The following is a 17,089-nucleotide window of genomic DNA, read 5'->3' as shown; positions in this document are numbered from 1 at the left end:
TAATGCACCTGGTCACTCGATCGCTCGTTACTCGGTAAGAAGATTGCGCCAATCGACGTTTAAACCTAACAACCGGTTTTGAGCGTCCCTTGAGAAAGAAGAGAAGAGACATATTTGTTTAAGCTTCGGATTTTTATTGCGCTTCAAATATAACTAACGCGAAGATTCGATACGATAAAGTTACACACTTGTCCTGGAAAATATATTACGCAGCCATCGTAATAAAATGCCTCTTTACTAACACGCGATTGACGAATGATCGTAAATAAAATGTATACGCTGTTACGTGCGCATAAAGTAGGGTGACGCCTTATACTTTATTGCGCTTAAATGAATCACCCGAGCGATATAATAATTCAATTGAAATGGCTCTCGTCGAAATGTCCGCGTGTTTAACGTTTTTCGAAAGAGACGCGAAATGACACCGATAATAAAAATAAGAAAAAAAAAAAAAAGATAAGCGTCACGCAAAACAATCCCTAATTCGTCTTTGAAACTCGGAGAGGCCTCCGAGCGGAATATCGAATAATAATTAAGATTGGCGCGTTTACTTACTGCGGCGGTCCGCATTTCTCCTACGTATGTATCGGATACAGATGGTACTCCCGAAATGTAAGGCACGTAGAAAAAGAGGAACGTGTCGAGCGGGCGGCGTTTCACTTGCGAGCTTTCACGCGTGTGGCGTGCGGTCGAGACTCTTCCGAACTTTTATAGAGGCCATCGAGGGGATATGTACCTACCTACCTACCCGCCTGCCTACCTACGGAAAAGGAAGGCACAGGAAAGTGGTAAAACATTGTCGTCGTCGCTCGTCATCGTTACGCGCACGCGGGCCCTCTCTTCAAGGGGTTTCTTCTTTCGCGTCGTCACCCGCCGCCTTCTTCTCGCCGCCCGTTTCAGCGGAGTTCGACTCGACGATCAGATCCAGAGGTGCGACACGGCAAGGAGAAAATGAAAGTGCTCGAGATGAAGATTCATCATCCCGCGGAACAATTTGCCACCTAGCTGACATCGCTTGACCGACATTTTTCTTCCGTATATCGTTGAGATGAAAGTCACATTTTTTCACAACGATTATATCGATGACAATCCGATCTGGGGCGTTTTGCGCGCAAGCGAATCTGAAAATTATTCATTACTATATTACTGTTAGATTAATTACTATTAATTACTATTAATTATTATTGATGGTGTTAATTACTATTAATTATTATTGATGATATATATTTGAAACGCGCTCACAAACTGTCTTAATTTTTTTATTTACTCGTTTGTGTTTGCAGTAAAAAAATACATATTTCATATTTGATACAAAGTCAATTATATCAAAATCGACAAATTCACACACGGCTAAATGTTTCGTTCTTTAAGGGAGCTCTCTCTCTCTCTCTCTCTCTCTCTCTCTCTCTCTCTCTCTCTCTCTCTCTCTCTCTGTCTCTCTCTCTCTTTCTCCTCTCTCCTCTCCTCTCCTCTCCTTTCCTCTGTAAGACGAAGAATTTAAAGCGAGATGGACATTTTTGCAAGTAATAAAATAGTATCATTGTGGAGATGATGCTGGAATATTTTTCGCTTTCTTCGTATACCCCGACGAGGTTACCGCATAGTACGCATTATGTAAAATGCGTGAAGATATTTCTGGACGACAGTGCGCGCGCTAGACACCGCAAGTTAATAAAATGCTATACTTTACTATTGGCGGGGGACGCATGAGTGCTGATTTAAATATCCGATTAACTCGGTAGGTGCCTAAAATGCTGAGTTAAAAGTGAGTTATTCATTGCGCATATATCGTAATCGTCGGGAATGCCGTGCGCGAAACCGCTCTTGACATAACTACCTACTCTCGATCGATGATATCAATGAATTATTCATTATTTACTCGTGGCAAACCGGAGTTTAGAGGCGCATGTAGACAGAAGATGTAAAAAAAGAAAAGAAAACTACGGCTACTGTGTGCGTATGCAAACTGATCCGATACTCAAATAGAACTCATTATCTACACCCGCAAGGAGAGACCCGCTACCATTACACATGTATATCCGGACATCGGACAATCGCTTCGGTATCCAATGTATACTTTCTTCCGCGAGTAACGCACGTACATGTACTTTATTGCCGTGCGATTATCCGGTACGTCGTCCGCGATTTAGACGCGGGAGGAGAGCAACGGGACGTGCAAATTCGCTTTTTACCGGTGGTCGTCGCGCGTTACGCGATCACGATGTTCGAGGGATATGACCGGCATTCGTAAACGTATATCGCTGGATCGTGATGCGCTTTGAAGAGTTTTGATATGCGTCGCACAGCGCGGAGGATTTCACTCTGATTTCATCCTCGGGCGTTTGACCGCCGAGTTATTTATCGGATATACCATGTATGTGGCGAACGGAAGTTATACATGCGGGGACACGAGTCGAGGATGAGTAGGTCAGTATGGTCCTCGTGTACCAAAATAAATAAATGTTGTATCGAAAAAAATGTTTTAAAAAAGTTAAAGAGAAACGCCAATTGCATGCATTCGTCAAAAGACAAATTGTACAAAAATACATTGTTTTTTTTTTTTTACTATTTAATTGTATCTTTTTTATAAAAATTATGATGTAAAAAAATGCGTCAATTAGAAATAAAAAATTATATATAATATATCTATTTTTGTGGGAAACTTCCAAAATGTATGTTTTTTTATATAAAACATTTTTAAAGATGTTACAAAATATCATATGTATATATAAAAGCGATAGTTAATTGAATATATATCGCGTGCAAATTTCACAATAAATATGTATAAAATTTTGTTTCCAAGAGGCGCAATTTTTTTTGCATCATACCTTTATAGAAAAGACAGATTTATAAAACTCTTTTAAAAAATGTGCAATTTTTCAAGAAATATTTTTTTTTTTAATTTAGATAAACAGACACACAGTTGTAAAGAGATTCAAGATTTTTTAAACAATGTGCCATTTGTGAGATGTCTACAGTCATTAAAAATTTTTTAAACTGTAACTATTCTACCGTAAGAGATAAAGCGCGATTAAATTTGTTTCAATTATATCCTTCTCGAAAACAAAGTTGACATATTTCATACAAATCAATCGGTTACAAAATAAACGGCTCATCCTGTATATAATAAAAGCTCCATATAATAAAAATCCAATTAATATGCTTAATTTGTCAATTTAGCGTGTTAAAATCTCGATTGGTCCATCTAGGAGATTCGATACTCTTTAATTATGCGGGTCGCGTGTAAATATACGATCAGATACGCGTTTACGACAGATATGTAAAAGAGGGGATTTAAAATATGATTCTCCGTTTCGTTCGTAGAAAGCTCGCAAAGAGAATTAAGTTTCGGTGATATCCGGTGGGAATTCGTTTTTCTTTTCCTTTTTTACCGCGATCGCGTTAAGTACATCTTTGCGACGATATCAGGGCAAAGGTATCAGAGCGAGTCGCGGACGCATAAATCCGATGCTACATAAATTTTACGTCGCTTCTCGCCTCGGACGCGAGTGAATGTATTCGCTGTGTAATATTACATGTACATGGTATGACGCAGCTGTCTTAGCGCGCGTGCACATATATCATTTATTATTATATGTAAGCTGCGAATATTATATCTAACTCTTTATCCACCCCGATGGACGAAGCGATTGCGTGACTAAAGATTTCTTCCCTCTTCTCTCTTCTCTTCATCTATCTGTACAATCGACGGTTATTTTCCCCGTTTATTACAAATGAGAAATCATAATAGAAGCTCATAAACAATAAGCAATAAGTGATATGATCAGCGCGATAATTCGCGCCCAATAATTTCCGATTCGCTCTTATCTTCGAGATAAGAGGTCGATTACTCAATGTTTATACTCGTACCTGCACAGCTGGAAAAATCGATTCGCACCTCGACAAAGTGCCTCGCGAAAGCTGCGGACCTGTCACGAGCAAATGTCTGATTCTAATTAATAACATTATGCGATTTTTGCACGAAAGTTACGCGACTAATGGCTGTCGTCGCAGTCGTTGTGGACGACGAGTTTCACCGGCGCCGAGAGATTAGGAGAGATCGTCGTCGGGATAGATTGGAGCTGTTCTTAATTTTGGACGACATCTCGGGATTTCCTTCTATTGTAACGTTCGAGTCCGCCTTCGACAACGCATTCTCACCTACTTGACGCCTGGGATATATCTGTAATATTTAGGATCAATTAGGTCCGCATTTTTAGCACGTTCGCTTAATAAGATTTTCGATTTCTCGTTTTGCAACCACGTTGAATTATGAACGAATTTTTTTCTCGCACTATAAATACGATCGACTTAAATTAGCTATTTAATGTTAAATGTTTGATAGTACGATTAATGAGATAAAGAAGAGAAAAATCCATTTTTAATCTTCTATTAATGCAAAAAGCGAATAAAGCGAAATTTCCAGCGAAATTATAATATAAATTTTGTAATAAAATCGATCAAAATTATTTATGAATTCACGAATCGAAAAGATAGTCATTATGGTCTTTTCTAAATCTATTTCAAATGCGAATCGCAAATCGCTGTTTTATCTTGATTTATCGTTCAAAAGAAATACACATGACTTTTCGCTTTCGATGTCATAATCGAATGCGTAGAGTCGCAGTAAGATACTAGGAACATCTTATAATGTTAAACGCGCGCGCGCGTCTGGATATCTGCCAGAGGATCCGTAACACGCAATTTCAAAAGAATAGTCCTAAGAGTATAAAAACGGTAAAAGGTATCTCCGTGACACGACGCTCGTGTAATCCTCTCCCAGTGTCGAAATCGCATTATACACTTCTCTTCTCTCTCGCCCACCCTTCGATATACATATATTTATACCAATCGCTAGAGATCCAAAAATTCTTAGACGAGATCGGGCTCTAATCTTTCGAAACTTCGGAGAATCTAAGAGACTTTCGACGACGGCTCTCAAGGCTGTCGGGATTATCTATCGATTAATACGTCACCGACGTTTAAATGATATCGATTACGGGACTGGAAGCTCTCTCTCTCTCTCTCTCGTGATCTGTGACTTGCGTGTAACGTATATGATAATAATATTTATCTCGGAGAGAAAGAAAGCCGAGTAATTAGCTCGCGCGCGCCCTTGGCCGATATATACAAATATGTAGCTCCGGCGTATCGATTTCAAAATCTGTTCATGTCCGTGTGAAAAAAATCGCACCGAGTCTCGATCGGCCCGATCGGGCCTCATAGGTCCTCAATCATGGCCGCCCACTTGAACGGACGGTAGAGCGCGATGGGTGAAAGTCAAACTAATTACGACGAGTACACACACTGCTTCGCGTTGCAAAACCAACACCTCGCGATTCGCACGTCTCGCGAACGAATACCGGATCGCTAAACCGGAACATGTACTACTGCGATGTACGGCTTATCTCTTCTTTCGCTTAATCTCTCTCCGGTCGATCCCATATCCTTTTTTCTTTTTTCTCACATATCGCTCGTTGTGTATAACTCTTACGTGTATTCCTCCACCGAATCGTTACATATAAGATCTATTCGAAGTATAGATTCTCCGAATTAAAACGAGAAAGAGAGAGACGTATAATGCATCATATAAATGTATATCGAATATCGCGAATTACCTGATCATAAAAACGGGACACCTGTTCGGCAATGCGTTCCTCCATCTCGTGCCCGATTTACCGGATAAATTTCACCGTATGAATTTCACCATACACGCATAAGATCGTTGAAACTTGCGAAAGCATCAGAAAACTCTCAAACGACGTGCTGCGATAAGCCGCTTTAAATATATGGATAGATCGGTGTAGAAGATTTTGTCATCTAAAAATATGTGTCGCAAACATATCTATAATTCATTGAAAAATGTTTTATTCTTACATAAAAACTAAAAGAAAAGAAAAAAAAACAATATGTATGTTTTTTACACGATGAGAATGTTTTATTTTATAGCACGTGATAAAATGCTTATTTAATTACACTCGCTTTCATTCTACGTAATTAAGAAACCAAGAAATTTTCGTCTACATCTATAAATGGTATAATTATCAACTGAGTGTTAAATTAATTTTGGATAGCATATAATTCTATATTTATATATCGAGATGTCAATTAACCTGCGATAGGCTGATCGATACAATCATTCGATCAATGCATCTTTGAATATCCGAAACTAACGCTTACGTCGTACTGTTTTGTTTTGACTTTCTATATCATATTTTCGATTACGTCGTCATTTCCATGAAAGTCGACGACATCTCGAATTGGTGGATTGGTAGCGCTAATTTCGCATATCATTTGCGCGAGATTATTTTTGAGATTGATGATAATTACCATACGATTGGAGGAGGAATCTTGGAACGATCAATAGGGAGTACAGCGGATATCTCGGATATGAACGTCACGTTGCGATGATCCAATTTGGCAAGCATTTCAAATCTTAGGATCAACGTTCGTCGATAGCACAAAAGCGTATTGACGTCTTGGCATCTTCGTTTTGGTTGGATCCTTCGGCGTATTGCTAGAGGTCGATCCGACATATCTAGGATCGGAGGATCCCTCATCCTCTTTTGTTTCATCGACGACGGAAGTGCCTCGTAACTTCGACATAAACCAGTCGAAAAAGCCGCTATAGCCAGAAGACGCTTCTTCGTTTAGAAGCGTGTGAGTATCGCTATTCTCGGCATTAGGCAGAAAGGAAGCCAGACCGCCAAGGTCGTCGAGGAAACTCAGGTCGATCTCCTTCTCCTCTTTGGTTGGCGGGTTCCTTTCGTTAGTCGTATGGAAGATCTCACCTTGCGCGACCCTGACGTAATTCCGTTCTCGGCGGTTGCCGCTGTCGGTGCCGACCTCCACGTTAACAGGAGGCATCTCACGCCGTGAAACCTTGTCACCGGTGCCTACCTGTTGGTCTACGTAAGGTCAAAGGATTTTTATGACAATATTTTCACTTGGCAGCGCGATCTTTTCGCATGAAAAATCTTTCTCTCTCACCTCTCGGTTTCTCCGCGTCGTCTTCTTTTGTGGGTAACGGCCAAATTTCTAGCGGACTTATCTCGAGTCCGTGATACATACGGATCTTCCATATCGGAAACTTTCGTTGATCCAAATTCGACGGCAAGATAATCTTGGAATTCAATGTCGTCGGATCCGACCACAACATTTTCGTTACTAGACAATGACCCTTGATAATCTCGTTGTTTGGCATCGTTCCTTCAGTTAACCAGATCGATTGCGCGACGATACAGCCGAGGAATAGTAATGGCGTAATCTAAGGAAATGATAAGCAGACTTTAATACAGACGTTTCGTAAGACCGCTTCTATCGCTTAGTATTCCCAGCGTTTCACTTTTAAGTCGAAGGATGTGTCTAAATTACTTCCGGTTAATAAATTACAAACAAATATCTCGACAAATGATGGAATATTACTGATTCCATGAATCAGTAATAGGACCCCATTCTAAACTCATTTCATTTCATTCTTTCGACAGTATGAAAGCGAAAGCAGGTCGGAATCGATGCGGTTCACCGATCTACGATGGACCACACGGCGTCTCTAAATACGCAAATGTATGTAGAAAATTATGCACATAGAGAAGTAACATAGAAGAGATCGTAACCGCGAGTGTGTGTTAATTTCAATAAATTCTTCCAAGCGGCCAAGTATTTATTAGAGACTCGTATGCGTTACACGTATCCATTCACGTGCTTGCAAACATTCATACTTGCAGAAGGACTTGCCGGTTTGACAATGAGAGATCGTCTCTTATATAACAAAGATACCTTTCTCCGATATTACTCCGTAATTGCCGGTAAAATTATATGAATGGATCGTTTCTGAAGCCGAAAGCGCTGCATGAAAGGTCATTATTCGTCGCAAATGTGCTTCCGGTGTATTCTTTCGACATAAACACGCTCGATCAAGATTAACCAAAGAGACGAAATTTGGATGTTTAATCGTGCTATATATATATGAATAGTTGCCGGGGTTGCTTCAATTAGAATACTAATGTAAAGAGGAAATTTCCCAAAAGTTACAACTACCTACACTTCCGTATGTAAACCTCGTTATTTTACTTCTAAATAGGATCATAAGATCTCGGAACTCGCTAATAAAAAGTATATATATAATCGCTCTCGCAAATCCGTACTGGCAGTTATGACTCATTAGGCCCAGCAGAATTTAATTATGCTATGCGATTAGCGAAGCGAGCGCTCGAAGAGAAAATAACGTCGACAGGTCTGCATAAAACGTTACGTGTCTTCGTCATCACGACATGTTCTTCTCTGCGGGGCATCTTCGCAAACCGCTAATCCGTTAACCAAAAAGAGAAAAAATGTATGACGATAAAATTAACAAAATATATATCGCTTAAAAAGGAAAACGCTGACTGATACACTCGCCTTTATGCATCTCACGAACATGTTTCCTGTAATGTCTCGGTTTACACAAGCTCATGACCGATCGTCGACTAACTTACTGATCATCTCGAGACGCGAGACTTCGTTTCTTTAGATTAGACCTCGTTTCCATTATTTCGGGCTTTTCAAAGCGCCCCTGAAGCACATTCGTTATCTCTCCCTCCCGTGCGTAAGAAATATTTTCCGTACTTTCCTCGGAATTCCAATCCTCGTCTGCCTCATCGGATCATCACGGAATGCCTGCCTTCTTCGCCGCCGTAGATTTACGAGCTGTGACTTTCACTCGGAATGCCCTATTACGAGCAATAACGATAGAGTATTAATAACAAAATAAAATGTATAAAGCGTAAGAAATTATTCATCATATCGGTAAATATTTTGTGTCTATAATATAACTATATAACTCGCATGAGACGATTTTAACGTAAAGTTTGTACGTTAATTCTCTCTGTTATGTGTTAACTTTTAAATAAACGAAACATAGAACACAACTAATATAACGGCTACTTCGACGACCAATAAAGTTCGATTAATTTAATCATTGATCAACTTACAGGGCGACTAAAAGTAGAATTTTAAAATTTGTATTATATTATATACTGGGTGGCCCATTTTAATCCATCCAGACGAATATCTCAAAAACCAAGCCCGGAAGAGAAAAATGTTTCAGACAAAAGTTATGTGGCTTCAAGGGGGCCATAAGATGGCGACAATGATTTGACCTTGGAAAATCATTTGAAGGTCATATGAGGGTCAACTTTAAAATCTTAAATGGAAACCCGCATTTTTTATTTAGTATTCTTGTAGCTTGCCTCGAGAGCTTTTCAAAACACTATAATAAACTATTTTTTTATTCAGTACTTTTTGAGTTATTTTATATTTTAATCTGACATCTTTTGATATAAAAAATTAAATATCTCATAAAATAGTTAGTTTTTGATAATCTTACCGTAATACTTTTATGTACAGAATAATGATACAAATCAATTAGTATAAAAAAAATAATAGTTTTTAAAAAAATTATTTACCATGTATTTTTTTACCATTTAAGATTTTAAAGTTGACCTTCGCATGACCTTCAAATGATTTTCCAAGGTCAAATCATTGTCGCCATCTTATGGCCCCCTTGAAGCCACACAACTCTTGTCTGAAACATTTTTCTCTTCCGGGCTTGGTTTTTGAGATAATCGACTGGATGGATTAAAATGGGCCACCTAGTATATAAAAATTATATTGTTAGAAATTTGTACGTTGATCGCCTTACGATTAAACTAATTTGGTCAAAGTGCCCTAAAACGATGGAAATAGAATTCTTTTCAATAGCCCCCTCCCCTCCCCTCCCCCTTCCCCATGAAAGAGATATGATTCGCGTTTCCTAAGTAACAAATAAAATTATCGCGCGAATACGTCGTCCTTACTCGTCCTTAAGACACGCATTATACATGCGCGCTGGGAAAAGTCCTAACGATACATATTACAATTGATTTATATACCTTTGTATTTATCCAGACGATGATTCACCAATTATAAATACGTATAAGAGAGAACATATCCACTCTCGCGAAAAGATATTTCGATATATCGTCCTTATATGAGAAGAGCCGTGAACATTGATGCGGAAACTTATTTTCGCGTATGTTCCTACTTCGGACAATTTTGTATTTATAGCTGTAAAAAGAATTATAAAAATTATTGTAGAATTAGTTCTCGTTACTTATTCATAGGAGAGGAATTTTTTAAAGGATTTTCCGCGGTCAGTGATTTTTTTTTTTAAATAATATCGAGAAAATTAACGATGCACATATTTATTTTAATATTAAAGAAGCACCGTATATATTAACTTTGAATGTTACATTGATAAAAAAGATATCATTCTATAAGATCGCAGCTGTATAATTTATTTGTCAGCATACTGCTTATCGCCATTTTATCAGCTTTTTCTCGGAAAAGTCTCCGTCTATAAATTTCACAAGTCTATGGTCCAAAGTATGAACTTATCTAAAGGAGAACTCGTTCAAAATGGCGGCGTACTTGGCAGTTGTCTGTTGTGCATAATAGGTTATCGGGGTGGTGTGCCTGTATGTGACCGATAATCCTTGCGAGATTCCACGAGAAGCTAACGTACAAATACACGAAAGTAGTATTATGATCATTTCCAGATAAGATTCGTGTAGACGGCGCGTTTTAATCTCCCGTATATCGTGCGCATTCGGAAGATAATGGCCGAAAATGTCACCGCAAGCGACGACGAGGTCCTGAAAAACATTAAAACGCTCCTCTGGGGTTCGACCGTCAAGGAGGATATTTTTAAGCGATGGGCGCAAGGTAGCAAAGAGTATTACATCTTGGACGATTGTATTTTTTAGAGACAGAGACCGATAAAGTCATGCATGTCATATTGCGCCGGTGTAATGGCCGATGAGCAGTGACAATTATAATAATTTTCATTGAAGACGACTTGAGAATTCACTATTCACGATATCCTTCATGTTATTCCGCAGTCTCTTCGAAGATTCGCTTTACAATCCTATAAAATTGATCAATTGGATACTTTAATACTGAATAATGTTGAGAAGATATGCATGTGTTTTACATAATATAGAGAATCATATTATAGAGCTAATGAAATATTATAAGCTTGTACTTTTCTAGATGCATAGCTATAATAATTATCGTTTTTGTATACAGGCTTTTACTTCAGTGTAGATGAACCTACCGCACTTGTACAGAGAGAAGGGGGGCCTTGTGCCGTGATAGCTTCGGTTCAAGCATTTATCTTGAAAGAGTTACTATTGGAAAGCGATGTCATAACTTGGAAGACTATCCAGACTAAGAAGTGTGATCAATTACTTGTAAAAGCTATGATTGAAATTATAAATCAAGCTGTCAACGTTCGGGATCCCAAGTATTCGATAGTATATGTCAATGATTCCAATGACTTTGTATCCGGTAAAGAAAGCTCTAATTCTAAATTGACAGAGTCCGCAATAAATTCAGCTCAAGATACTAGCGAAGCTAATCAAATTAGTGAAACTAATTTGGTCACGAAACAAGCGCCATTGGAATCGGAAGTTTTTCATTCTCAATTAAGGTATGTTCATGTTCTAGAAAATATATAAATATATATATATATATCTTTAATTAATGAAACTATTAATGGAACTATTTAATTTTTCATTATTTAGTCATTAATTATATTTTACTCATTGCATTTTAGAATATTTATTACAAGAAGCATCGACGATGTAGAGGATTTTTTCACAGAACGAATTGGAATGTTGAAAGATCAGTATGGTGTATTGCTCCTACTTTACACAGTGATGAGTACAAAAGGTGCTTCGGAAATATGCCTTGAAATGTTGGAGCCCATAGAACCCATGATTGACTCCACCTATGGATATGGAAGCCAAAATTTAATAAATTTAATGCTCACTGGTCGAGCAGTCAGTCACGTTTGGGATCACGATCAGGACATCAGTGGATTAAGTGAGATGGCTGTTTTGTTTTTCTTTAAACGCAATATAACTATTCATATTTCGCAACTTTATGTATCTCTTGATATATATATATATAATGAATTTTTTTTCTGCATTAATATATTACACATTATATATTTCGCAGAATTACGTGGGATAGATAAACAGAATAAAGTGGGATTCTTGACTCTATTGGAGCACTTACGTTATTGTGAAGTGGGAACATTTCTAAAGTCACCATCGCATCCAATTTGGATAGCGGGATCGGACACGCATTTAACCGTGCTCTTCTCTACAGAGAAGCGATTAGTAAGTCCGGAAACACCGGCGGAACAGGCGCGAAGAGTTTTTAAACGCTTCGATCCAGAAGGGAATAATTTTATTGCAGCAAATCAACTGCAGAATGTAATGGCGGAACTAGGGCTGGTAACTGATGCAGAATAGTACGTGCTCTTTTCTCTTCTTTTACTTTTTTTCTGTAAATTATTTATATCAATATTGCATTGATAAAAGTACTAAAAACTATATTAAATTTCATCATCAAAATATTTTCATGGAAAATTGTGGAATATTGTTGCAGTGTCAATATCATAAGAAGAAAACTGGATAGTGAAAATCTAGGAATTATACTTCTCGCATTATTCATGGATGAATTTTTCCCCGAGGAAACATGCATGTGCCCGGACACATTTGTCTTGTATCACTACAATGGTCTGCAACGTAGCAATCCGGAAAATAGAGTGAAGTATCATATGGGACAAGCGGTATTGCTCGAGTGCACTGTGAAGTGTATCATGGATAGCAATCCAATGCTAACAGTCCTGCAAACAAAGTGGCCAAGGATTGAGATACAGTGGGACATAGGACGAAATCCTAGTTTAAATTAGAATTTATAAACTGTAATATACATATATACACCAAACACAAACACAATAGGGCCGAACGCATAGAGTGACTTGACCAAGCGCTTCTATAGAATATCGTTGAGAGAGAGAATTATCACTTTAAAATCGTAGTCTAGTCAAATCGGCCATCCTCTGATTCGTATTGGTGAATACTATAAAGGATATTGATTATAACACCTGCCAATAAAAAATATTATTTATTTCCATGGAAATATAATAGTATCTGTAACACATATGATCAAAATGAAAATCTATTTCAGTATTTTATGTCATTTAATGTTAAAAGATTGCACCGCACTGTCTATGTAATGAGATTCAAGCTTATTTTTATGAGGATGTTTAATATGTATTATGAAGACTACAATCTCTATTTCTCTAATTATATATTTTGCACAAAAGAAAATATCTCAATGAAATTTCTCAGCAGAATAGAATTTAACGATGGTCGATTGCAAATAGCTTACTATAATGACACAAGACAAGGTTCTCAAAAGGATTTTACTTATCCGCGTAGTTTACTTCATAATAAAATTATTCGTTACATTTTACGGCGGAAAACAATGGATTCTCTAGGTGAGCTTAAATAAAATTCATTTTGTTGTACATATTATTATATTATAGATAAAATATACAATATAATACAATAATATATAATATTATTATATATTATATAATATTATATTATATATGCGATGCCATCATTTTGAGACTTTGTGTGCACTGTTACTTGACAATTTTTGCCATAAATATGACTTGAGTCATGTTTTAAGAAAAGCGCCTTTTTAATCAAATTATTAAATTTCAAATATTTTTTTCTAATTGATAGTATAGCAAGCAACATAGCGTTATGAATGCTATAAAAATCAAAGTACGAGATAAAATGGCGCATTTTCGGAATATTATTTAATAATTTTCATTTATAATAATAATTTTCATTTGTAATTTTTATTTTCGATTATTTGGTCAATGTTTATTTATATAACTATTGCATAAACGCAGCAATGTTAAATAAACTTATTACTTTTGATTAAAAATAGTTATCGCAATTTGACTTTGTCTTGCAATTATTTGCAATAATTGAAACCCAAGTTAAAAATTTTCTAATAATTATTAATCGTGAATTCCATTATTTTTTATCTTCAATCTTCATTATCTTTATATTCTTCAATTATATAAACATTATTTTAAATCATTTTTTTGATACACTAAAACAGATCAGTTTTATATGCTTGCAATTTTATATTTAAATTTACTACTGTATTAGCTCTACTTCAAGCGTATAATATTTATTATTATTGTCATATTTACATTGTATAAATCAGGCACGAACTATACCTGTACTATTTGCAATTAGTATGTGGTTTGCCTTATACTACTACATAAAGATTTTTATTTACTAAATTTTAAAATATGTATACTTTTTAATCATCGTCAACTTGATCTCCACCACTTGCTGCAGATGTTTCCGAATTAGATTCCTCATCTGAATCTTCAAGCGCCTTTCCTTTAGAATTTTTTTTAGGCCTATGCATTTCAATATCGGATCCTTCCTCATCCGAAGAATAAATATTTGAAGCTGCAGAGACAATATTTTTTAAATATCGCAAAAAAATTATTGCGTAATATTGTTTTTAATATACAGAATAAATCAATCTAACATGATTTTATGTAAGAGATATAAAGAAATAGATGACGCATTTTGAAATTATTTCTTCTAGTATAGTACATAGAACTGACCTTTAGAAGGAATTGCTGCGATTCCCTTTTTATATTTATTTTTTATGGCTGCCAATGAAATTGCACCTTCATCGTCGGAAGCATCGTCATGATAAGCGTCGCCACTATATGTTCCTGCGGTACGGTTAGCGTTCCTGATACCACTAGTACTCTTCTTCGTTTTGTTTTGGACTCGCATAGCCATACGTAGTTTTTCCTCTTCTTTCTAAAACAAAGAAAGAAGATACAATAAGATATTGGAACAAAAGAGTGTGCTGAAGTTTAATTTAATGCATAAAGAAATTGTAATACCTTTATCATCTCATATCTGTTTTGATCTGGATTCATTCCCACTTGAGAAAGAACTTTGATGCCAGAAGTCTTTTGCGATCTATCAGCCAAAGACATAGTCATCTTCCTGTGCGTGAATGATTCGGTAGAGTGCGGTCGGAAAGTTAATTTTGTTCTAAACACCGCTTGGCCTTGTAAACCGGTACCTTGGCGAATATAGAGATGATTATGATCGCCCTGTAAAGGCTGTTTGTACACGTCGAAGATTTCCGAACCCAGATGCAACGACATACTACCGTCCGACCACTTGATGAACCTCGCATTGCTCTCTTTCACTACTTTGCCATCGTCGTTAAACGTTTCTTTCCACCTTAATGTATTTTCAACTTTGAGCTTCAATCGCGCTCGTCCTTCCTCGTCCAGAGTTTCTTCCTCGTCGATTTCATCTTCATAGGTGTCGTGATCAAATGGCCTTGTTTCAACGGATAAAAAATTCGGCAACTTTACAAAGTGAATTTCACGTCCAAGATCAGTAGTAATTTTCGGAATTTCTACATCGATTCTAGTTTCTGGAGGCGGTTCTGGTTCTTCTTCTTTGTCTTTATCTTCTTCCTATGCACAAAATACGTTTAACGTTAGAACATCCGCATTTCTCGTCAAAGCCCGCTTTTCTCACCTCGGATTAAAAACTCATTGCAAAAGGATGTAAAGATTATTTTCCTGTTTCGCCTCGTTAACTTACATCTTCGATGATGGCGCGATGACTCGGACCTTCCCCACCGCTCTCGGATCTGCCACGACTATGACTTCTGCTTCTACTTCTACTTCTACTTCTGCTACGACTTTTGCTTCTACTCCTACTCCTACTCCGACTACGGCTTCGTTCTTTCTCTTTCTCCTCTTCCTTCTTGTCCTTCTCGTCGTCTGTGCTAATGTCACTTGCATCACCGAATAATGCGTCCGCGGTTGGAGCAACGCTGTTCTCTTTATCTGCCGTCTCGTTTTCAGAATCTGAATTTATTATCGTTTTAATTCGTTTAACAGTTCTTTCTGTATCTGAACCAGAAGCGGAACCACTGTTTTGACGTTTAACTTTCGATCTTTCTTCCTCGCTCTCGTCAGATTTTGGACTTTGATCTAAACAAGAAGAAAATTCCATAACATTAGATATAGTACAAATATAATTTTAACTTATTGCAAAGTTTCATAAGAAAACATATTTTATAGTAACTAATGGAACACAAACCTGTTTGTTTAAAGGACCTGTTTGATTCATTATCGCTCTTATCGTTTTTCGGGCTTTTGGATCTTGATCTCTTATCGTCAGATTTTTCGGAACCTGCTCTTTCCGCCGACTCGTCGAATTTTTTCGAGGACGTGGAAGAATTTGAGCGCCTTTCCGCTAGACTGGCGGAACCCGCCGATTTATTACTTCTGTGCGAGGAAACGCTTCTAGATCGACGACTTTTCGGCGAATCCGACGCATTGGATCTAGGAGAAGCCGGAGTCTTGGACTTCCTTTCCGTCGAATAAGCGGATCTTGAACTGACGGGCGACTTCGGACTAGAGGAACGTACGCTACCGCGCCGAGACGGCGATCGTGATCTGGGTGACTTCTGCGAGTCTATCGAACTGTTGGAGGCTACCGACTTTGGACTGCCGCTCCTAGATCTCGCGGAACCGGATTTCTCGCTCTGAATGGAACCAACGCTCGAACGTCTCGAGCCCGATCCACCTGACGGGCTCTCCGATTTCCGGCTGACGTCCAGCTTGTTGGACTCGACGGTGGATCTCGATGCACGACTGGCATTCGACACGGGTGAAGCAGGTGCGCCATTTTCATCCTCCGAATGCTCGCTCCTGGCATTGCTTTGTATCGGAGCCTGCGACGCTCGACTACCGCTACGACTCGATCTCGAGGATGCGGAAGCATTGTCGGATTCGGATCCTAAAAGAACCGTGGAATCAGAACGTTGTTTTCGATATAACCTTAAAAATTACGGAATTAACTGTTCCCCTTAAAACATCGTATCGTAATACATTATTAATATTAGGTTTATAAACATGCAGAATCTGCAAAGGAACAATGCGAAAGTGGACATTTATCGATATTTACATACCAGAATCGCCGCTGGAATCGCGTAAAATCTCTCGCATCGGTGACATGTTTTTATCCGATTCAAAAGTTGCGTCTTCTTCTTCTTCTTCTTATCCGTGTGGCTGATTAGGGGTCTGTTCTTTGCAGCTGAACTGGCTGCACTGGTTCAGAGTTTATCTTTTTCT

General features: G+C 37.8%; 4 protein-coding genes across 10 annotated transcripts in view; 1 reads left to right on the top strand and 3 right to left on the bottom strand.

Annotated features, from left to right (window-relative positions):
- The window catches only part of LOC138933128 (uncharacterized), a 9,576-nt gene extending 3,162 nt beyond the window's left edge, over positions 1-6,414 (bottom strand). Inside the window, exons 1-4 of one of the 5 annotated variants that reach the window (XM_070295636.1) lie at positions 6,331-6,414; positions 5,619-5,820; positions 3,871-4,183; positions 556-1,121 (exon numbers count right to left, since the gene is read on the bottom strand). In XM_070295636.1, coding sequence (XP_070151737.1) covers positions 556-570 — 15 coding nt within the window. In that variant the 5' untranslated portion in view covers positions 571-1,121; positions 3,871-4,183; positions 5,619-5,820; positions 6,331-6,414. Of the gene's footprint in view, positions 1-555; positions 1,122-3,870; positions 4,184-5,131; positions 5,347-5,618; positions 5,821-6,330 lie in introns of those variants that run through there. The other 4 variants (XM_070295637.1, XM_070295638.1, XM_070295639.1 and 1 more) reach the window with 4 other exon arrangements.
- Positions 2,072-14,467, top strand: LOC138933126 (ubiquitin carboxyl-terminal hydrolase MINDY-3 homolog). Of its 3 annotated transcripts, none has more exons than XM_070295632.1 (6): positions 2,072-2,427; positions 10,578-10,743; positions 11,107-11,509; positions 11,636-11,904; positions 12,040-12,337; positions 12,475-14,467. In XM_070295632.1, the coding sequence occupies exons 2-6, from the start codon at positions 10,638-10,640 to the stop codon at positions 12,779-12,781; spliced, it is 1,383 nt and encodes a 460-aa protein (XP_070151733.1). In that variant the 5' UTR covers positions 2,072-2,427; positions 10,578-10,637; the 3' UTR covers positions 12,782-14,467. The 3 variants fall into 3 exon arrangements, with proteins under 3 accessions (XP_070151733.1, XP_070151732.1, XP_070151731.1); XM_070295631.1 differs by lacking the exon at positions 2,072-2,427 and adding an exon at positions 10,411-10,496; XM_070295630.1 differs by lacking the exon at positions 2,072-2,427 and having other exon boundaries at positions 10,416-10,743.
- LOC138933127 (uncharacterized) lies at positions 6,427-10,079 on the bottom strand. The gene is made up of 5 exons (XM_070295634.1): positions 9,912-10,079; positions 9,447-9,632; positions 8,608-8,711; positions 6,991-7,267; positions 6,427-6,908 (listed from the first exon to the last, which is right to left on the bottom strand). Exons 3-5 carry the CDS (start codon positions 8,638-8,640, stop codon positions 6,430-6,432), a joined length of 789 nt encoding a protein of 262 aa, XP_070151735.1. The 5' UTR covers positions 8,641-8,711; positions 9,447-9,632; positions 9,912-10,079; the 3' UTR covers positions 6,427-6,429.
- Positions 14,060-17,089, bottom strand: Atu (Another transcription unit). The gene is made up of 6 exons (XM_070295625.1): positions 16,927-17,089; positions 16,053-16,754; positions 15,549-15,943; positions 14,828-15,418; positions 14,537-14,741; positions 14,060-14,375 (listed from the first exon to the last, which is right to left on the bottom strand). The coding sequence occupies exons 1-6, from the start codon at positions 16,970-16,972 to the stop codon at positions 14,221-14,223; spliced, it is 2,094 nt and encodes a 697-aa protein (XP_070151726.1). The 5' UTR covers positions 16,973-17,089; the 3' UTR covers positions 14,060-14,220.

The sequence above is a fragment of the Polyergus mexicanus genome, unplaced genomic scaffold (assembly GCF_030449975.1).
Source record: "Polyergus mexicanus isolate NDT 795.1 unplaced genomic scaffold, iyPolMexi1.0 SCAF_5, whole genome shotgun sequence".
NCBI lineage: Eukaryota > Metazoa > Arthropoda > Insecta > Hymenoptera > Formicidae > Polyergus > Polyergus mexicanus.
This window is presented reverse-complemented; position numbering and strand designations above follow the sequence as displayed.